The sequence below is a fragment of the Polyodon spathula genome, chromosome 31 (assembly GCF_017654505.1).
Source record: "Polyodon spathula isolate WHYD16114869_AA chromosome 31, ASM1765450v1, whole genome shotgun sequence".
Taxonomy (NCBI): Eukaryota; Metazoa; Chordata; class Actinopteri; order Acipenseriformes; family Polyodontidae; genus Polyodon; species Polyodon spathula.
In genome coordinates this window covers 6,446,728-6,470,799 of record NC_054564.1, presented here as the reverse complement: position 1 = coordinate 6,470,799, position 24,072 = coordinate 6,446,728, and the positions used below count along the sequence as shown (strand labels likewise).

At 38.4% G+C, this 24,072-nt stretch overlaps 1 protein-coding gene across 1 annotated transcript; it reads right to left on the bottom strand.

Annotated features, from left to right (window-relative positions):
* Positions 1-3,416: 3,416 nt before the first annotated feature.
* fgf17 (fibroblast growth factor 17) lies at positions 3,417-8,304 on the bottom strand. Its single transcript, XM_041233437.1, has 5 exons — positions 8,249-8,304; positions 7,369-7,405; positions 6,582-6,759; positions 6,132-6,238; positions 3,417-3,716 (listed from the first exon to the last, which is right to left on the bottom strand). Exons 1-5 carry the CDS (start codon positions 8,302-8,304, stop codon positions 3,429-3,431), a joined length of 666 nt encoding a protein of 221 aa, XP_041089371.1. The 3' UTR covers positions 3,417-3,428.
* Positions 8,305-24,072: the final 15,768 nt, after the last annotated feature.

The window sequence follows — 24,072 nt, the reverse complement described above, 5'->3', positions numbered from 1 at the left end:
AAGCAAAGCTACCCACAAGTGCCCTACATCTCTGGGAGTTGCTGCAGAAGAGCTGGGAAGACATGTAGGGTGATTTCCTGCAGAAACTTGTTAACTGAATGCCTTGTGTTTGTGAAGCTGTTATTTAGGCAAAGGGTGGTTATTTTGAGGAATCCAAGATTTTCAATGTTCTTGATCATTGCTTTGATACTCCTTATGTTTTGTTTTGTATATTGTAATATGTGTTTTCATTTTCAAGTATTTACAGAAACGTATACGACATAAAACATTGTCAATTATGAAAAAAACCTTGTTTCCAGCAAGTGTACTCAAACTTTTGACTGGTAGTGTAGATCTACAGTAAACCGTAACCAAATGGGGTCATCAAGTGATTATTAGGATGCCAAATAATTAATTGACAGGCTAATTGAAACGTGTTTTTGGTAATTGACTTAATTAACATCATGATGCATTATTTAAGCATTCCCCTAGCGAGCAATTATGGATTTACTGTGTTAAAACACACTGCTTTAACACGTGTGTAGAGCATTTTGCGAAAGTAGGTACTGGGAACCTAGTCTCAATTTGGTTAAGTACGCCACCTGTCCGACTTGGCTAACTCAAAAGGAAACATTGACTTTGAAAAAGGCTTTGACTGAAACTTTTTTTCCGAGTCTTGTTTCTAAATAAACAAGACTTGGTCTGTTCAGGGTGTGCAAAAACCCCTCCCCCCCTCCCCCCCCCCCCCCCCCCCCCCCCCCCCCCCCCCCCGAGCCGGTTCAAATCACACCATGTACACACAAATTTGAAAGGATGAAACAAAAGAAGTGGGTGGAGAAGGAGAACAAAACAAAATGTGATTTTTTTTTTGTAGCGACAGCATTAGGTTCTCTTCTATTCTAAGATGATTGGTTTTTAAGGCACTACTTTCCCACAGGTGTACCCCCCCCCCCCACGGAGTCTATTCAGAGCAAACACAAGAATTTGACTCATTTCCCAAACCAAGCAAAATGATTACTACCTTCACCCTGACGCCTTCATCCTTTCACTAGAGTTTAATACATGGCGGGTCTTATTCCAGCGCTTTGATCTCGCAGCCTGCAGCTTGCAGTTAACACGCAGCAGCTTAACAACTCTGGTCCGGAACTCAAGACACAAGAGCGATTCAGTACTGTCAACAGGCTAATCAACATTCAACTGCATTGTATGCGATACCAGTCTCGGCAGGTGCCACTGCAGAAACCAATTTTTTTAGGGGTTCAGTGGAAGAGCAAATAACCCATCCTGTACTTCTGCATCTCTAGTAAATAGATTTGGGGTGCCTCCTGTCGTCTATCTGTTCATCCCAATATAGCTACTGAGCAAGAAGTCTGATTGGGGTTAAATGAGTAATACATACATCCCTCACTCCCCCCCCCCCCATCTAGGTGTTGTTCATTTCTAGAAAAGATACATTTTGACATTCTGCTGTGTTTGAAACCAGCCACCCTGATCTTCTTTCAATCGAGTATGTTCCCACTGCTTATTGTTTCATTAAAACGACAGTTTGTGGTCATCCAAGTGTCAGGTCTGAAATTCTCAACTTATCGTCAGAGGTATTAAATAACTGGACACCCTTTCAGGCAGTTTAACATGATGTTAAGTACTGAACAACAACTGCAGTGTGAAAAGGGGCTTCATTCTGTGTTGTGCCACAGAATAGCAGCTTAGTAAAAAAACAGCCTCAGGGTGTGTTTTGGACAGAGTGCGCTTGGCAGCTCAAATTATGCAATTTATCTGGGTAAAGCCTCTTAAAGAACAGAAATGATATGGTGCGACTTCAATCACGTAAACCGAGATGCTTAGATTCAGGATAGAAAAAAAAAACAAAAAACCCAGCACTCAAAAGTGCCTCGAACCAATTTAATGCTATTTTCAAATTGGTAAAAATATCTTATTTAAGGAACAAAAGACTTTTAAGAAATAGTTGACGAGGCAATTAAAAAAGCATATTGATATACTGCCAAAAGTTTAAGAACGTTATGCTAAGATTTATATAATGCTCTAGTTAGATAGTGTGTCCAGTTTAGGAAACCTCACTACAAAAGAAGACATTACTGCACTACAGGGAAGGGCAACTCGGCCGATCCCAGGGATTAACGATATGATCTGTGAGGACAAGGGCCAAAATAACTTTTCTATTGATCTTATGATTCCAAATGTTGCTTCACAAAAGGAAAGCATGATGACGCAACAGCTTGACCAACCCTGTTAAAAACTGGTTGAACAGTAGTTGAATCTAAAGACTGGCATGCTTGCAAACATGTGACAATCCATCAGTCTTTTATTATGCCGGACCAAGAGGAAATTAATTTGAGTTAAAATGCAGAAGTTGGTTCAGGTTTCCAAACTTTGTGTTCACTTTGACTGGGATAAAGCCAGCTACAGCATTGGTAGGATTAACACTTCCCATGCAGGAGGTAGAAAGACCCCACATGAGTCTGCTGAATATGGACAGGAGTTGAGTGCTTATCCTAAAACCACTTAGTGTTGTTAAATTCACCTGGGACAAGAGGCGGATTTGATCAACCAGTACCCTGCCGGGATAAACCAATCCCGGACGTTCCTGTATTTTACAGTACCAGGGAATCCCCCAGGATTGCATCTTATTTTTACGGTATATCCCAGCACAAGATAGTTGATGTAATCCAGGCTGATTCTGCACCTCTGTAAAATCCAGTTGTGGTTTACTCCAGAATTATAGTCATCTCCACTTGTGTGTGTCAGGAGGACAGTGGTCGATACAGACATCGCCTGCGTTGCCTATGACCGGCAAGTTCTCGCTCTGTGAAAGATGAGGGCTTGATGTTATCAGCCAATAGCCCTACTACAGGGATCTTATTTAATAGGAGATAATTATTATAATTATTTTACTGTTCCTTAGTGTCTTACATGTTACTGCTTGGTGGGCTGTATCATGCATGTGCAAGAAATGCTTTCTACATTTCTGAACCTTTTACTCGGCTTCCATTAATGCCTTCTCATCCTAATCACTGTGAAGTATTCACCTGGGTTAACTTTATTTTGACCACTAAGGATTTTTTATTTCTTCAATGAAATCGCCTCTTTCCTGCCTCTTTTTTTTCTGTAGAAATATTTGCCTAGATAAAAAAAAAAAAAAAAAAAAAAAAAAAAAAAAAACATAGAATAGCTTATGCCCAAATATATACATTTATTGCTGGATCATATTTCCTTTGCTGTGTCCTTCTCGCTGGGAAGCATTGACAAATACAGTAATATTAATTATATACATTAATTTCGACGTTTACATACTGTAATGACCTTTTCGTTTTAATTAAAATGTTGTTACTTAAAAGGATTTAAGTATAAAAAAATAAATATATTTTTTAATAACAATAAAAATAAAAAAGCTATGAGACAAACCAGTCCTATTTACACTTTGAATACCGTTAAGGTAAAGTCTGTGATTTTCTGTTGCGCTTGGCCCGTTTCTGCTGAGCAAAGCTGATGAAGTCAAAGTGTTTGTGTCTCTCGTTGGGGAAAGGCAATGGGCCTTTGTGGAGCCGTTTTATAAAGTGGACCTCCCTCTGGTGCTCTCTGGTTTGGGACGCTTTCTTCGGCCGCCCCTTCCTCGTGAAAGCAATGTACCAGCCTTCATATTTCGCGTTTTGAAACGCTGTGTAGTTGTTTTCCAAGACAATCTCTGTAAAGAGGCACTCTCTGCTTTTTCCAGATGGCTGAAAAAAAAAGAATAAATATAAATATTAATAAAAAGTATAGCTTATAATTAGGGGTTCTGATTTTCGGCATTAAAAAAAAATAAGGGTACTTATCGGCACTTATTTTCAGGACCATGAAACAGGTAAAAACCGATTAAAACAACCCTCCAGCCCATGTCCCACAATAGAAACAGGTAAATAATCTGTATACACAAACTGTAATGTAATATTAACATCAATAAAGCAAAACGCATTATATGGGGATGTTGAGAAATGGAGTTCAAAATAAAAACAAGTGGAGATTCTGATTTTATTATTCTCAAATAAATGCAGGTAACTTGGAACATTAAATTCAGCAGGTATTTATCAGCAAAAATCGTTTACTGAAAACCGGATACTTACATGACAGAAGCAACATCTGGCCAGCTGTGAGTTCCCAGAAAGCATAATACATTCCAGGACCTGGAGTATATGTGGCTGTATAGCAGGACTATAGAGCCATTCAAAAACATGTTTGCCAGCTCTGTGGATGGTTTGGCTATTAGATTTTTTTTTTTTTTTTGGTCTGGCTACGAAACAGTTAAGATATCTTCATACCACTGTTGCTATGAGTAATGTATTGACTTTAAACCCATTACAATACACAATTTCTCTTTCTGGTCAGAAAACATTGATTCCTTTTTTCCATTTCCCAGCAGGAAGTACACGTTTGACCTTTGAGTCTGAAGACACAGACACAGGGTAAAAACACTGGTATGATTAACGTAGAGCTAAAGGGCAGCTGTATACGGGGCTGGAAATAAGACTCCCATTGCATAGCAGTTTGATCCATTCCTCGTTTTACTATTTAATAAGACACCTGAGCTTGTTACCTATACACTGGGGCTAATAAACCTCCTGGAATGAGTAAAACTGCTGTGCAATAGGAGTCTTATTTCCATCCTTGAATTATTAGATCATACAAAATCCTGGACAGTAGCGATATCACTGTGGTTGCTTTATTATCCGCTGCAAAGCATCCTGAGGCTTCTCCCCTACAGCACAGGTCCATCCACTTGTTAATACCCAGTTTTGTTTGTGCATGTGCCCCTGTTGTAACTTTCCACAGGGATCTCAGCTAAGCTAAAGTAGCAGCTTCTGATCCCAGTACAGTTCCACATGTTAGCCTAGTTCATGCTGTTACTCTTCCTATAGCTGTTGTGATCATAAATCCAGAACAAACTATATATATATATATACAGCTGGATTAGGTAATAATTTAGATGTGGTGGTCTGTGACTATGACCATGCAACAAACAGATAACTTCATAGTACTTCAGTATAGTCCCACAAACAGGAACAGCAGCTACACTATCATATCAAAGCTGTTATTTGTGTTCTGGGTGTTTTCACACTTGGCTTGCAAGTGTTTCAAACATTCAGGTTTCAAATGAATCAAACGGAGCAGGAGTTAACATGTTAAATGCAGTTTCAACACCTTACATAATCAAACACACAGACACACACACACACACACACACAAACAGACATTAAATGCATGAGGAAGCTGGTCCTTGTCTGTCTGTAGGACTGGCTTCTTGCCTCACAACTTAACAGAAAGGACCATTAGTGGAACAGAGATCTCTAACTATTACTTAATATTGCATTTCTGGGAGAGCGCAGTCTATTCTATGTGGGACTATGACGGAGGGAGCAACTATTCTGACCTATAATCTATATCTTAGTGTTACCCACAGACCAGAGTGAGCCATGCTGTATAGCGTGGAGTCTCACAGGCCCTGCCTGATCAGCAAATCATTTCAAAGGAACTCTCATTGTGGCACAGTCCATTTCAAGCTATACTTTCTGAACTTCACCGGAAGAGACTAAAGGGTTACCCCCCCCCAGTTTAGTAACGTCAGGACGTGGTTACCTTACCAGTTTATTATTGCAACAGACACCTGGTTTAAGCTGATACACATAAAAGAGTGAATCAAAAAAATGTTTCTTCAGTGTTGAATCAGCTTGGACGGTTGTTTTGTATTATTGAAATGGCCGATGTATTAAATGTCTATAAGCCCATGCATTTTTTATCTTTTAAAATGTCGTCCCAGAACAGAAGGCAACTATTTTTTTTATTATTATATATATATAAAATTGGCACATGGTAAACTAGTGATGTACACCCCACCGAATTGTACTATCAGTTCAACTTTAAAAAAAAAAAAGGTTCTAATTTGTGATTCCTCATTATAGCATAACCAGAGCGCAGGGTCCTGGTATATCGAAACAGCTATATAAAGATATAAAGCTTAGACCAATATTTCTCACATGTTCCAGCCAAATTCCTAAACACGCTGAGGCTCACACGAGACCTGTTTTGAGCCTATTCAATATTTAAGGCATGGTCTGGGTTTTAAAGGCTTAATGCAGATAAGAAGGTGATTGGCTTGCCTTTCCCACAAGTTTTCCTCTGCGGTTCATGCAAAGGTAGTGTCCACTTTCGGCTCCTTTGATCCGAACCCGGCTGCCAAATGTATCGGTTTCCACATACAGTCTCGCTGCAACAAAATGACAACAGAAATCTGGTATTTTAGTTTGAAATACTTCCGTTTATTTATGTTCCAATACTGTATAATGGAATGTAATTTCACAGCAATGAGGGCTCCTGGACTTATATAGAAATATACTGTTTATTTATTTTTTTATTATCCTATATATATATATATATATATATATATATATATATATATATATATATATATATATATATATATAGCGCTCTGTGATGGAGGTCTCAACTAATGGCTTATTATATAAGTACACAAAATAATAGTTTTCGAACTACAGCAAGAATCACGTTGCACCTGTCGGTATGTTTGTTCTATGGCTTAGGATTCTTACCGAACGTATTCCCATCTTCAGCATTAGCGTTGATCTTTCTGCCCTGGATCTGAACGTGTTTCCCGCTGGTTCTACTGTAGAGCTGGTACACCCGGACCTGCCGACGGCTCAGCTGGTCTGTCACGGCGCCCTGGTCCCTCACATACTGGTTAAAATTAGGAGACGGGTGATTTTCCCCCTTTTTTTTTGCAAAGGGAAACATAAAATCAATTCTGACTGCGCTAAATCAGTTTTTTTTTTAATGTATATAAAATAATTTAAAAAATTACACATGCCAATATAGATGCAGTGTGAGGTTGCGCCTATTGAGCGAAACAAGCGATTTAGATAGATTAATCGAAAATGTACATTAACACATAACGCATTTATTTCACTAATATCGGTTACCTGTTATTATAATATGAACTAATTTAACAAAAATACGTGGAGATGCTAATTGATAATTGTAAGACATTCTTTAGCAAGGAATCTTAAACCAAAAAAAAAAAAAAAAAAAAAAAAAAAAAAAAAAAAAAAAAAAAAAAACATAACACATCTTAAAATTGATGCTGTGAATATGTATATGCTTTCAAATATAAACACATAAACAAATACGTAAATAAATAGACACTTGAAGTGCCGTTTTATAACTTAAAATGTTAAATATATTCCAAGCAAATAAAAATTAACCAATAATGAATTGTGCGACAATAACAATGACACCCATAAACACACAGCACAGGTTAGTAGCCTGCATAACAATGGGTATTATAAAGCACTGGATGCTGATTTTATTCACACAACTCACCTGCGCATTGCACCACAGCACAAGGAAATGGAGAGATCTACAGAAATTTAAAAAAAAACAAAACAATTAAAGACTACATTAAAATCAAATACAGAGGTCTTGGTCTCAGGCAGTGCTCTTTTGCAGAATCTGAAAAGGTAAGGAAATCTCTTACATGTAAATGCAGCCGTGTGCGTACATAGCTGCTGTCCTTCCGGCTGAGTCTGTCCCGCAGTGATTCTCAAATCCCAAAACTGGACCGAAACCCCAAATCAGCACTTCGACTAACTCGATAACATGAATAACTGTGCACAATGTATCCAAACCGTCCGGGGCTGGGCTTAAACACAACCTGCCGTAGCTGAGCAATTACAATAAATTCTCAAATATCATAAATCCATAAAAACGCATGGTAAGGTAATGGCACTTATTACTTCTTTTGTATACCAGTCAATTGAATCGTGCATTCACTGGTTACATAGTGCTAGCCCCGTCAAGCAACGACAAGCCAGTCTGCGCCTGTCATTCACTTTCATCAAAAGTGGGATTATTTTAACTCGAAGAACTTTTCAAATCCATGATCCTTAGCAGTTGCGCTTTGCGCCCGAATCAAAGCGTACGATTCTTCAATGCTCTAAACGAATAATGGCACTATCTGTATTCCATCCGGTATTGCTATAGCCTGTCAATGGGTCCCCACCCCCCTGATCAGTCCGAGGAAAATGTTTCCTTGCCTCTAGCCCCGTGCGGTGATTCACTATTAAACTAGGGTGCGAACTGAAACGGAACGAGGCTGTGGCTTGCGAGAGGGGGTGGGGATGGGGGTTTTGTGGGTGGGTATTTGCCAACGAACTAACTGGTGTCACCCTGGAAAGCCCATCAGTTTTAAAGTGTTGGCTACTGGCTCCCGTGGGGGGCTAATGACATGCTGCGTAGCAAATCCCTGCCCAGAGCCATCTCTTTTGCAAACATTTATCCACGGGCACCTTAAAGGGACAGCGCGCTGATTCCAGTGCATGGAAACCCAGAACGCATTTACCTCGTGTTGGGGATTCTTTACAGCGTTACAATCATACTAGAACACGATCCTAACATATAGGGCTATTTTCCAGAAGTTTCACATGCTTTTGCACTTACAAACCCCCCAAAGTGAGAAATATATATTTATGTATCCATTTCTTTAATTAAGAATATCATCGACATTAAAAAAAGGCACCATGTAGCTTCTACCTTAAGAAAACGTATTACAACATAGAGCTGAACAGACTGCATTAAAACACGTAAATAAAATATCTAGAAACGAATCACCACAATTAGCATCATACTCGGCATACAGTAGCTTACTGAGCGCCAGCGTCTTTAAGTCTCCCGTTTTATAACACTTTCCTAATTGTTGGGGGGTGTGGCAATATATGCATTTAAAACGGATTAAGAAACTACAAGATGCTGAAGGTGCTTTGAATACACTTTCTGCTAATTTAATTCATCATGTCTGTAGATATTTATAGCTGGGGGGTTCGGTTGGCAACACGGCAAACGTGACAGCCAGTGACTCAAGCGCACTGAACACAGCGCAGTATCCCACAGAGAACGTTTTTGTTTGTTTGTTTGTGTTCTATTTGACACCCTTCTACATCTAACGCGATAGAATCACGTAATTTCATTATTCTATGCGTGTGTGTGTGTGTGTGTGTGTGTGTGTGTGTGTGTGTGTGTGTGTGTGTGTGTGTGTACATATTTAGCTTCATTTCCAAGTCCAAATCTGGTAAAATGATGTGTTAATTTGTATTTTTTTTAAACCTTCATTTTGTAATGTTTGGTTCTTTTAGTTCAAATACAAAAGAAAACTAATCTGTACAATACTTACGGTGTTACATATACATTAGCAACAAATTACATACATGTGTAGGTAAAGCTGTTCTAATTTGCTGCTTGACAGTTGGCCTATATTATAGGTATTGACTCAAGCCAAGTGCTTTGAGGACCTCATTCAAACAATTGTCCCCGCTGTTACCGCACTAATTAACCCGAAAATACCTCAGCATTTCCTCACGAAAATGTAATTAAGAGAGATGCTTTCAAACTGGAACAATTACAAGAGACATATCATGTATCTAATCCGAACAGTGTTCGCGATGTCAGGTCCCCATGAAAAACTGCTGGAGCGCGTTTTCTTTGCATTATATCTACCTATAATCACTGATACAAAAGCAGTCAAAGCTCTAGTTGGTTTGGTATAGCTACGGTAACGCGAAAGGGAAATGGCCCAATGAAATAACAGGTGATTTCCTGATTAGTTTGTTAAAAAAATAGAGAAAAATAACAATATTGTCCGACTTTATATCCTAATCTTCATTATAGGTTTACACAACAAACTATTGTATAATGTAAAGTTTAGTTTAATAAGTGCGGATTTACTAAATAAAGTTAATTAGAATGCACCCCTAACTATTAATATAATGTTGTAAAAAAAAAAAAAAAAAAAAAAGTATTTTGTTCAACGTTGATTCTGTCAAGTTTGTTTCAGTATTTCTACAGTTAATGAGAATTTATGTTTTTTGGCTTCGGTCCTAGTGAAGGTATAACAAACAGATTCCTAACCATTAACTTCAGGGTAAGAAACAACTAAGGTCATTTGTAACAGTCAAATTATTATTATTTTTTTTCCTATTACAAGGCCAATATTTTCATGGGTAAATGCCTAGTAATGTTGGCCAATAGTACGTAACATTTTCACCTGTTACTTTCTATATTGCTGAAGACCAAAACTACCTAGAAATGTCTCTGTGCTGTATTGTTAAGACATTATGAAATAGGCAGCACAGCTGATGTCTTCCCTGCCTCTACCACAGAACACAATACCTGCACTAGACATGAGAGAGTGGAATACAATTTATATCACTGAATCCCAAAGCTGTTCACTGACCCTGTGCTGCACAGACAGCCATTTATAATAATGTTTCTGGATCCTGGTCCCAGGGGAACACTGCCCAACCCCAAGAGATGTTCCAACCAAGCCCTCAATTACACAACCGAACCCTTAATTGAACTAATAATTAGCCAAATCTGAGCTTTTTAATTATTTTAAACAGATGGAGATTTCACTTTAGGTATAAAATTGTATAATGAACATAAATTCTTCAACTTTTTATAAGCTACTCTATTTAAAAAGCTCAGATTAGACAAATTATTAGTTCAGTTAAGGGTTCAATTATGTAATTGAGTGCTTGGTTGGAACAAAAACCAGCAGTGGAGTGTTTCCCCAGGACCAGGGTTGAGAACCACTGGTTTAGACTACAGAAGGAATATTAAAATTCCTATTTTCTGTGTTGGTGGGAGCCATTTTAACACTTCCCTTTTCCAGTTAGGGAGAAAGGCATCCTGCATCAGACAAATAAATACATATACAAATATGATTTCTGCTTTACAGTGATACTAAAGCAAATGAAACCTAGGCAGAAGCTTCTCTTACAAGGTTCACCATCTCACGGAATTTTCATAAACTCACAATGATAGTGTCTCGGCATATCCTTTTCATTTTCGTTCAGTTTCCTTAGGAATACTGCATACCCTCTGAATTTGCTTTTTTAAATCCGTTTACTGTCCTATAATGTGCCTTTAAATCAGAGTGTATTACTGGTTACCTTCTCAATAATATCTGGTATATTAAATGCAGAGTATTTGACCTTTACCTCTGAACAAGGTACAATTTCTGTACTGAGGCCAGTATAAAAATAAGCCCTCTTTCAGATGGGAAGAAAGGACTAGGTGCACACTGCAAGTGCGCCCCTAGTGGTCACAAATCCAAACATCACGTGGTGGTTTTATTTCAACTTACATGTAAAATATTACAGTTGGAAATAATCAATAATGTTAAGTTTATTATCAGTGATAACCACTAGTAGATTTCATAGCCCTATCACACCCCTTTCAAAGACAAGCGCACTGGGATCTCTGAGCTGGTAAAGACAGGTCCTTATGATTGCCAACAGGAAGGCTCTGATTCTCAGCGTTAGGGAAAACAAAACCACTTGACCGTGAAAATGGACCATCCAGAAAGACAAGCAAAAGTAGTCCTTGGCAGGACCATACTGGCTGATATGGGTCGCCACTAACGCATCATCAGAAAACTGCTGTCTGACAGGGAGAAGGAAAAAAAAAGATTCCATCAGTAAAAAAAAAAATGGGGGAAATAATATGGGGCACTTTAAATAAAAGAAGAAATAAGATCCAACGTTAGCGTCCTCTGTACACGGTACTGTTGCATTGCTGGTTTGTCTTATTTGCATGAATGTCATCGCTTGTCTACATGCTTAAGGAATGCATTGCAATCCCCCAGAACCAGACTGTATATCAATACAGACGTTTGAAAACTAGATTTCAAAACAACAAAGCATGAAAAAGTAATTCTTAACACAACAAGGTCTATTTTAATCATAGTGGTGGATCTTAACACCCTCAGCCTAAAATGTATTTATAAAGAGTTTCAAATACAGCCGCTATTGGGAGAAAGGGAATTTTGCAGTGGGGGACGGCAGACTTTCCTGAGCTTTGCAGTGGGAGATGTCCGGGAGGCTGTGGAGAGGGGGGTGCACTTGTGTTTGTAGCAGCTTCCCTCACCACTGTGGAATTCACAGTTCCTGAACAGGCAAACTTGGATGTCTGAGAGCTTGCAGAGGCTGAGCTCCGTGTCTCGGCACATCGGGCATGTGCAGAAATGCAGCCTCATGAAACCCAGAATCCAGCTGTAATCCCCCGCTTACAAAGTGCAGGCAGGATCTGAACACATGCAACCTGATCATATTTAATGGTGTCTCTTCAAGCTTAATCTTCTTAAGCCTTTATGGAAATCACTCTAGTAGCCGGTAGCCACCTTTACATTGCTAACATTTAAATACATAAAACATATTGCACTGGTAATATTAACATTGCAGTTGCTCAACAGTATTATTGTACATATACAGCTATGGCCATAAGTTTTGCATTACCTAGAATTTTAGTATTGAGACATACTTTAGAAAAAAAAAACTATATGAAGATAATTTAGATATTTTATTTAACATCATGTAATCAAAGAAACTACAACATGATATCGCAAACATATACTGGAAGCCATAATAGTAGTACAGTATTTCATATTAGATTTCGAAATGTCACATTTTAAAATTGTCAGTTTTTTTCGTTAAGTAAATGGAGAACTACATTCCATATGTTAACGTAACATTATTCAAGCAGGTTTCACTTGACTTTATGAAGCAGAATTAGTTAATTGTGTAAGGTGATGCAAAAGTATTGGCCCTAGCTGTTTATTCTAACTCTTTGTGGAATAAAAATAAAATAAAAGCAATTTGTGTCTTAATTCCAGGTACAGCTAATAGCTGGATAAACCCTAATCTTTTCCTAGCAATGAAATTGCTGTTCCGTTTATATTCAGGCTTGCTGACTGGTTATTGCATTGAATATCAGACACTGTTTTATGTTCTATATATAAAGATATGCACTAGCAAAAACATTTACAAATGTCTTTTCATCTTGACCTAAGGGTTTACCTCAGAGCCACATGAATTAGTCCTATAGAAAGTTCATTTGAGTGCCGCTAATAAATACCCATGTGACCAAATACTAGCACAGAGGTGACACGGTGTTGCTTCCCTGCTTTTCAAAGTGACTGGTACAGCTGATGTCTAAAATAGTCCTTACCCCAACATTTGCAAACCAGCTTTTTAAAATGATGGTATGGGGCTGCCACTGATAGATTGAAACCCCAGTAGTAACAAATTCATATTTTCAGAGTAACACTTTACAGTAAGTTTTGCTAATTACTGTCTATTTACATAGACGTTACCCAGTAAATTCATATGTGCTTACACAAGTACAGTGTTATTATGCATAGTTACAATGTACTTAATGTGTACATTTTTCTGCATGATATAACGCTAACCCAAATCCAAACCTTAACCCTAATCCTATCCCTAACTCAAACCCTAACTCGAACCCTGACCTTTTTCTGATACAATAGTCTACTTACATATATCGTGCAACATGATTTACATGTTAAGTACACTGTAACTGTGCATTAGAGACAATCTAAAGTGTTACCATTTTCAGACATCAAAGGCACCACAATGTTATAATCCAATACACACTAGCAAACCAGTGCAATACCATGGTACCATATCAGTAACAGTCAGCTATCAGGGGCCCTGTGCAATCTTTGTTCCAGTCTACTGTCTTGCCGTTACAAACCTAAATACAAGTCTAGGAAATAACTAATAATGTACAGATCTTTGCTCATTTTCAGGACAAGACATTTAAATTATTTAATCGGTTATCCAAGGATCATCTCTTTGTAAAGTTTTGTCAATTAAATGTCGTCGTCTTCTTCTTCTTCTTCTTCTTCTTCTTCTTCTTCTTCTTCTTCTTCTTCTTCTTCTTCTTCTCATAAACAAGTTGTAATACATAATCTGATCTACATCTACATAACAGAAGTAATTCCACTTAATATGTCTGTCTGCATTTCAGACTGGGTCAAATGAAGGTGGGGAAGTACCTACCACCCTCAAGAAAGCCATTCTACCATATGGCTGGCATTCCCAGTACAAGTGCATGCTATCTTTGCACTTTAGACAGTGTGTTCCTTTTTCGCTGTGATTGATCGTTGCTCTATAACATTTCTTCTGAGCTGTGTTCCCACAGAGCTAGACACTTTGTTTTAAAACAAGAGACCGGTGGTAAGTGGTTAAAAATGGGCAGTACAGAAAGTACTACGCGAGCGCCTCTTGCAAAAGGCTAGCCGGCCATTTGACCCAGCTGACAAAGCTATAAATTTTAACTAAGACCCCTTTTATCTCCAATCAGGAGTGATCTAGCCCTTCTTCAAAGTGATAATCAACACTTAGCCGATGATGGACAACCAGAAAGAATTTATTTATAAAAAGAATGCCCCCCCCCCCATCCAAGCCAATTTGTTTGTGTGCTTTGCCTGGGTCAACAACAAGGGACCCACAAGAACTGCCACGGCTCTCATTGAGTTTTCAAAGCCGGGGTTTTTTTCTTAGCTGGTAGAAGGTAAGACCTGGAGGTGGAGGTGGAGTTGGAGTTGGAGAGGGGAGCAAACCAGTGGAGGAACCAACTAAAAACAGCAGTCATATTGGTGTGAGGTAGTGCTTCTGTTACCAACTGGGGCTGCAAGCTCACTGACGGTTTATGTAACATTCAGGATACTGGAACACACCAAGATAATGATATGTCCCATTTATTCTTACATCGAGATCAGGCAGATAACCGTATCAGCAAGATATATTTAACCTCCTGATCAATATTACAAAAGGCAGTGTAGTCCATGCATCTGAGAATGAATTCAGTACTGGGATAAGCCGGTAGAGATGTCTGTAATGCTTAATATTTAGCCTTCTGTGTGTGGCCCCATAGTTACGGTATAGATACAACTGGGTTAAAAAGAAAGAAAGAAGTCACTGTGGTTGATCTCTAGTTTTGTTTTATATTTTGTATTGCATTGCATTTTGCTATCTGTACGGTGCAAGCTTTTCATGCTAGACATACAAACCACATACCATCTTAACCTCTTTCTCATTCTAACTAGGGGAACACTGTGGTACAATCTTGTCCCAGGACACTGTAACAGAAGGCTGGCAGACTTGTGCAAAAAGTTTGCAATTACAAGTACTCTAGACTACTGTAAATCATTGAAAATAGAGGTTGTTGAAAATTAATGAAATATTTAATGAACTAGTAACCACACTTTCAGACAGCCTATTGTCTATATGAATAGCTGTAACTATGTTTAATATGTGCATATCATGGGCCAGTGATTCTGTGTATCTGTTATTCTTAAGGAGCAAAATGTCAGTGAGCAATGAACATGCTAAAGACACAGATGTAACAGGGTTAGACCCCAGGTCATGTAGAAGGCATATTTCTCAAGACACCCTTAACATGGTTCTGGCAGCTTTTGTCATCCGGGTGATCGACACACACATTTTAAGACATAATGTATAGAGGGTCATTAAAAAAAAAAAAAAGAATGAATAATTCTCATCTTACAACAAAAACTCAAATGTTAGGTGTAAATGAAATATGGTAGGTACTATAGCATAATATTTTGATATTTACTGCATGCATTAAGCACACCAGAACATTCTAAAATGTGACCTCACCATGACCATTCTAAAACGTGACCTCACAAAGAACATTCTAAAACGTGACCTCACAAAGAACATTCTAAAATGTGACCTCACCATGAATATTTGACAAAAAAACCATTTATTTCAGATTTGCTATGCCCTCAAAATCCATGTGAAATCTATTCCCATGGGGGACATCAGCCTTTTTATTTGACTGTTTTTAAATTACAGCCTTTGAAAAAAGTGAAATACAATATAATTCACATGAAAACATCTATTTTATTTACCTGAAAAATGAAAAGATGCGGCGGTCAGTGTTATAAACGAGGTTATAGTGATTACATACTGTGTCATACTATGCAATGGATTTTATTATTAATACAAATATTTCTGTTAAATTATAAACTTTGCATTTCTATTTTTGGTAACACCTTGCATTGTCTCTAATTACTGTGTAATTGCAGAGTAGTTACTTAGTAAATACATGTGTGCTTACACATCGTTACAATGTTATTATGCATAGTTACTATGTGCTTAATGGGTCATTTGTTTTGCATGACAAAAGCCCTAACTCTAAACCTAACTCTTTTCTGATACAAGTGTGTACTTACATATATCATTCAAAAAGATTTACACATTAAGTACATTATAACTATGCACAATAACATTGTAATTATGTGTAAGCACAGATGTATTTACTAGAACAAAGTAATTAGTGACACTTCATGTAAAGGGCGACCCTATTTTCAGTGACTGTATTAGATGATTGTGCCTCCCATTGTGTAAAGTTTGTGGGGTCCGTTAAAGATTTCCCAGACATGATCAGTTTCTCTAGCTTTGTTCTGATTTTGAAATGTCTTTAAATCAATAATGGTGTAGTTAAGATATGAGTGAATTGTTCCAAAATGATCCGTACAAAAGGCACACCTTCCAAAGAACATACAGTACATCTCTTCACATGCAACAATAAATGAACACAAGTCAACTGGGTGTTCGGCATGGGGACTGTGCTGGAATCCTCCAAATGGTTCCAGAGTTTTAGTGCAGTGTCAAAAGAAGACCTGCCATTTGTGTCACTTGATGAGCAGAGCGAAGACCGTGTTTTGTGGGGTCGGGGGTCCAGGTTAAGTAGATCACTTAAATATGCAGGAGCATGACAAATTTCTACATCAGAAGCAAAACCTTTTTAACCCCTAAAAGCCTACAGACGTTTTGACATGCATGGTGTGCAAGGTAAGTCATGCAGTCAGAGGAGTGCAGGTTTGCGTCCTCAGTTACTTATTCACTGACTAGCCTATAGTCAATGTATTGGTCAATTACGTGAAGGTTGTTTGCTGTGTCTTCCCAAACTGTAGTTTCCTTGACGAATCCAGTGTTGTCAGTTGAATTGTATAATGAATCCATTAAAAGATCTAGGGCAAGTATTAGAAATGTTTTAAGAAACACAATGGGATCTGTCCCAGCAAGGCTGCAGTTTGAAGAGCTCTTTGCTCTACAGCACAGGACCTCCTACTGGGAGACAAACACATTAGTGTAACAGCTGCACACTCCCCCCGTGAGCGCTGCTGGCTGGACTTCACACCTGATCAACAGTGAGGCTGAGCTTCCGGAGGGGTTTTCCATTTTCTCTCGCCGGGAAGTAAACTCAGAGACCCTCCTTGTACGAGCAACAGCACCAGCAGTGAAAGTGCTGTGGCATTGCAGGCCGAGCGACTGCACTTCAACCACACATAGAATCCGCCCTTCCACTTTCTCTGAGAGACAGATATGGAATTTGGGACCTGCTGGAAAACTTTGTGCTCTGGTATTTATGGTACTAGCAGTAGTAGCAGAAAACAATTTGGGGGAACTTGTTAATAAAAGTTAGCAACCTGCTAAAACCTTTTGTTGTTTTTGTAGCAATGTTTATTTCACAACAGGGATACTTTTAGGGCTAATATTCTTACTTGCATGCATTAATGTTGTGAACCTGATTTCTGGACTACCTGCATTGCTATTGACAATTTGGATTACATTTATTAACACTGATGTTGTCGTTTTAAAAAACCCGGAATGCATTACCAGGAGCTCTCATGTTCTACTAGGCATCTCTAACAGAGCTCTCCTGCCCCTGTAGCTGTGAGAATCAGCTTGATTCTTTGTACAGAAATGATCTGCTTGAGGTAACTCTTACCTGTTCTCTGACCTCCAAAGGACCTAAAAAGAGGGCTGTCCTGCAATCTTTCAGCACATCTTTTAACTTTGAATCCCCCCTCTGCCTCTCTGCCTCTCTCTCTCAACATTTTCTACCTTCAATCTTGTGCTTTATCTACCAACCCAAGCTAAACTCCCAATCAGTGTTTTTATTGCAACAGACCGTTTTATAGAAGAATCAGGCCAGCTTGGGTTTCAGACCCCTTTTTCTCAAACCCATCAGACAGAGATATTTAGGTATATAATTACAAAAGCAAACAAGATAAAAGGAAGACACACTGGGACCTCAAACTAAGGGTTCTGCATTGACCCACAACTTTGTTTTTTGAAAGTTTGTTTTTTCAAGCAAAGAGGAACAAATTACATTTATGGATTTTATTTTACATAGAGAGACACATACCAAAACTTTATAAGAAAAATGACCCATTGGTAAATGCAAAGCACAAGAAAGAAATCCAGTGATGGTGTATAGTTTAACAATGGTGTATTTATATCCGACACATTAGCCCAATTCAACGCAAATATCAGAAACTATTATTACAATTGACAGGCATGTGGAGAGTGGAAACTGTGTGTTTGCACATACTTTAAATGTAGGTTTACGTGTATTATATTTACCGAAAAATCTTTTTTGAGATTTACTAGACCAAAACTATCACAAATGATGCAATGGTCTCTTTTTTTTTCTTCCTAGTTTGATATATCAAAGGTTAAACGAAATATGAATATTATCATCTTTCAAATTCAAATTAGTTTCGGTTTGCATACTAAGTAGCGGAAATGTATTAATTTTTTTGCGTTATTTTTGAGGAGTCAAAAGCTTACAGTTGCGTTCACGATCGCACACAAAGCAATGGAAGTAATTGGCTTAGCTTAGCTGGTGTGGGAAGGTCAGAGGGGTCAGGGACAGAGCAGAGCAACTAGACACCTCAAGAGACAGCACTTAAACACTTAAACAAATAAAGTCCAGCTCCTGTTTCCACTCACAGACTGTCACCAGGTTCCAAAGCAGGTCATTCCAGCAGCCATCTCCTTTGTCACGCCAAAGACATTTAACTAGATTGGGGGGGGGGGTGGAAGAAGAAAATGTCACCTGTTTTCGTAATCGTTTCGATGCCTTTTATCTTATCACTTCAAAAGTAAGGGATTGTTTCAGTTACATTTTTCACGTATAAGTTTTGTACATTACTCCTATGAAATCCAGTTGAATTTGCTTGTAGAATAAAATAAGCCATGCTGGTACACATAGAGAAATCCTGCAAAGCGCTGGCAGTGAATTTGATTAACTTTCTTTCCACGGCATTTGAGGTAAGATTTACTGCCGCAGGGCTCCGTCCTTGGACCGCTCGTGTTTCTTATCTACATCAATGACTAATTAGGAGATAATTAGCAAACTTGTCAAATTTGCAGATGACACAAAGCTTGTGGGAGTGGCAGACCTGCTAACAGCCACCTAGGAACTCCAAACATATTTAAATCAAGTACAGAACTGGGCAGAAACATGGCAAATGAAATTCAATGTCAATGAATGTAAAGTGTTACACGCCGGTCACAAAAATGTAAGCTCCAAATACCAAATTGAATCTAGAACAGGCTCACCAAGAGCAAGACCTTAGTGTGAATACAGACTCATCGCTGTCACCAGCCACACAGTGTGGGGAAGCCATCAGAAAGGCAAACACGATGCTTAGGTATACAACCTAAAGCGTAGAGTACAAATCCAAGGCTGTATAATGCACTGGTGAAACTGCACTGAGAAGAATGTGTCCAATTCTGGTCACCACAGCACCAAAGGGACATTGTGGCCCTGGAGAGAGTCCAAAGAACAGCAACCAGGCTTATTACAGGACACACAAGAGTGAGCTACAAAGACATGTTGAAACATGCTGAAACATGGAAATGATTTAGCCTGGAAGGAAAGAAGATTGAGGGAGGAGGAAAGGAGGCACTTCTTCACACAGGGGGTGGTATGGAATGGACTATTTAGTCACATTGTGGAGACAGAAACACTTGGGATCCTTTAAGACTCAACTTGACAAAGTTCCAAGATCAATCAGCTACTAGGAACCGCACAAGCTCAGATGAGCCGAACAGCCTCCTCTCGTTGGTAAATTGTCTTATGTTTTTACTCAGTTAATTTATTAGCTTTATATCTTACAGCAATGATTATGATTTAAAATAATGTTCCCAAAATGTATCTCATCTACCACTTGTTACATGACTAAGAGGTTGATTAAATGAATATAAACCCTATAGGATAACCATGGCTTGAAAACCTTTTTTTACAGTTATCAGGGAATCCCCGGTTTATTTTGAACGGTAATCCAAGCAACTAGGAATATGTGTTTTGAGCTACTCAACTTTATTCCCAATGTCTATATGAAAAATCCAGCTATGGTTTAACAAATCAAGCTGTTGTTAAAGTTTGTCTCTGTGTTGGAAAGAGTACTTGATAAAACGACGTGAGGTCACCAATCATACAGTAAATGAGACATGCTTCCCTGCAGTCCAAGGCCGTTGGTGCTTGTGGATGTGTGTGGAGGGGGAGCACATTGCAGATAGTTACTGTAAGCTGTGCTTGGTTATTTTTGTCCAACTTTTGCAGCTGATGTCTGTGCAGAAGTTTGCCTCAAGCAAAGATAAGTGTATTCTGATCAGGGGTCTTTTGTGTAAAAAAAAACCTGAAACCTACCTTTATTTTCCGTCTGCTGTCTTACAGGAAATCGTCCAGTCACTTATTTTTCTGGCTTCTCTCTTTTAGGACAATGCAATCTTTACTTCCAATAATAATAAGAACCAAAGACTGTCTTGTACTCAATCAGTGCAAGCCATAACTGTCGTCTAATAAAATATACCATGGAAGGTTTACCATGGTAAAAACTTAGTAAAGTATAGGGGAATACAGTGATGAGTATGATAGTGTTATAAAAAAATATGGTTAAGCAAGGCAAAGTATATTAAATGTGTATCATAAGGACACAAAAGCAGCATCCCTGATTAGATTTTGGGCATATCAAAGTTGCATGTCCAAGTGAAAGCAATAAAACATCAATCTGCAAAGACTCTGAAGCTTTCACATCTAGTTTTGTACAGTTTAATAATTCCTAATAGCTGGGGTGAAATAGTTCATTCCAGAGGACAAAGGGCTAATTATTCAAAGTAATTTGGGATACACTAACAGGTACATTAACCACACTGCTTACGCTTTTGTTACATTGTTTACAATGTCGGGCCAATAACATGCTAATGTATTCCATCCTTACAATCACAGAGTTCTCGGCTAAACGAACACATCAATATCAGTGGATGGTAACCACAGTGTAACTACATGTTTTTAGTGTATCTCTATTTTTAAGTGTTTCCCAAATATAGTAAATATTAAATGAAGTATCATGCACATTCTGCTAGCAGACTGTTGGTCATGCAAGGTCATAACTAACACTGCAACTTTACCGAAAGACCCTCATCCCTCCTATTTCCAGATCTGTCAGGTGGCAGTTCAGCTTAAGTTGAGGGCTCCACAGCAGGGATAAACACAGGCTGTCTATCACTGTGCTTTCCCAAGCCCTTGGCGGTCACTGTCACATTTCTATTAAAACAGCAGCCGTGTTAATGGACGCAGGCAGGGCATTCACAAGAAGAGGGGTCCAGGGATCCTCTCATCTACATAAACCAACACAGATCCCCTCCAGACCCTGGATAAACTGGAGCTTTAGATGAACTGTAACCCAGTGGGCAGTGGGTATGAACTGAACAGGGAGCCATTTGGAATCCCAGTGCGACATCATTAAGCCTTTGTCAGCATATTCCAGGTCACAAGAGGCTTCCCAGAACCCAACTGAAAGCCAAACTCATCTATACTGCACCATCCTCTATAGTGTAACTGACCCTGCTTTCTTTGTGCTTGTTGGACAATTTAGTATAGTGGAGGTAGAGTACACTGTTATTACACATGCCGATGTTATAAATGCAATACTGTAAAGATATTATTGGATATACGTTTTTGATTACATGAAAAGATGAAATACATCCAAAGAACACACAGAACACATTGCATCTGAGTCTGGAACCTTCCATGGAAATGATACATTTGTTAGACTGATGAGTCACCAATATCAGACTAGTGGTGCGTTTGCAAAAATTAGTTTCGGACTGAAAAATGCACTTCTCCAAAGATTTCTGATTTCATATAGATTTCTGTGTACGGACCAGCACAGCTTATCCAGTAATACTAAAATAAACTTTATTTTATTATTGCTGTATTTACTACCATGGAGGGTCCTTCTAAGACTCTCAGTAGTAGTATATATAATGATGAATGAACCATCTTAAACATCCATTTCCTTAAAATGGTCCATTAAGAATACTTGCCTCTTCTATATAGTTTTGAGGAGGCGGGGGTGGGAATCTGTTCATTCCCTGTATGTTAAGGAGTGTTTCCAGTGGCACTGGAACACTTTTTAAAGTGGGGGTGCTGAAAGCCATTGAACAAAACCGTAACCCCTGAATATGATGGAAGCCATGCAAAGCCAGGGCGTGCTTCCGCACCCCCAGCACCCCTAGTTCCAGCGCCCTTGTGTGTTTCTCACTATAGAGTCAGATCCTCCAAATGATGTTTTTTAACTATCAAAATTACAAGAGAGCAGAGAAAAGGTAAATGTGAACACTATAGCTGTACAGGATTAATATTTGGTAACTCAGAGAAACATTAGTATGAATATAATGTACTTGTTGTATTTCTGTTTTTATTTCTAAATAAAGTATAATAACAGTTTATAAACGTTGGCTGGTTACAAAACAGGAACTTCTCCCTGGTTTGATTTCTTGAGCGACATCCTTGTTGCTTTTGAAAGTTTTCTTCGGGGCTGACTGTCTTATAATCAAATGAAACAAAAATGATAATCAGAAGGGATTTTTTTTAAATGCAATTTTTACTAGATGTGTTTGCATTAAACAATTGCAAACAGTAATCATAGTTTTGTAATTTGTTACATTTTTAAAAGTAGTTATAGTGATAAAATGTAATCCAAGCATAAGCTTTTATTTATTATTTTAAGCTAATAATAATAATAATAATAATAATAATAATAATAATAATAATAATAATAATAATATATAATAATAACACTCTTAAGTGTTTCCATATTACCTTCATATCAAAGACAGAACAGCTATTAAGGGTAGATTTAACCCATGATAATGTTTTTCTTTAAGCAAATAAATAAGAAAACAAATAACAAAACAGTAAAGAACCCCTGCAAGGCTCCTTTCTAAACCCTTCCAGCAGACATGTTGTTGTTCTCCAATACACACTGCAAAGCCACAAGACACCTGTACCGCAAAAGGAAGGTGACAATTAAATCCAGTTTAGGGCATTCGACATAACCAACCATCGAGTTGTCCTCCACCTCCTCCCAATCTGTCACACACTGTGAGCAAAAGTGTAAATCTGAATAGGAAACAACAAGGTTTATTCAAAGCCCTGTTAAAAACAATGAGCTCCTAGCGGCATGGTTTTGATGCCTGGCTAATTGTTTGCTGGTATTTAACACAGGTTTGGGCAGTGTGAGGTGGCTACGCAGCTGTGAGTAGCCTGAGGGAATACAGCTGCAGACAATAACTAGCTTTGCTGATCATTCAGGTGCTACAATGTAGGTACACTCAAGAGGATTAATTCTACAGGCACTTTCAAACTGAGGGGAGGGCCAGCCTTTTCTCATTGAAAGGTGCTTGATGAAAACAGTTTCAGGTATTCCCAGACTTGGCGACAAAGGAAAGGGCAATTTCCTGAATTATAACTTGCAAAACCACAGAATTAGACGTTGGCTGGTTGGTTGCTTTTTTACTTTTGTCCTCAAAGTAACTTGATCTTTCTCACCCGGCTCATTGGCCTTTGTTTGCTTGCACACTATAATTTAGCATTATCTTTTTTTTTTTTAAATCAACCAACCTAAAATTGTGCAATCGTTCCATTATCCAATGCGCTGTACATATACCAAAACATAATGATATATATATATATATAAAAAAACAAGACAGACACAAAATTAGGGCGCACCCTACTTTGTATTTGTCAATACTTGTTGGTCTCTACTTACTTTGCATGGATACTCAAAAATGTTAGTCTGCTGAGATTTCTATATTGTCCAAAATGTTAGTCAAAAACGACAATACAGTGGCACTACAGTTGGCATGCATTACTCCAGCAATGCTGCCATTAAAAAGTGATAGCAGTTAGTGAAATGGTCTCACAGTGGCGGTATACTGCATTTCATTTTCTGACTTGCCAATAGCATCCTAATAATGAAGCATTGCAATCCAATGATGCCTTGCACTGCTATGGTATTGTATCAGGACCGATGAACTGCCATTGCTTTGGAAATGCCTT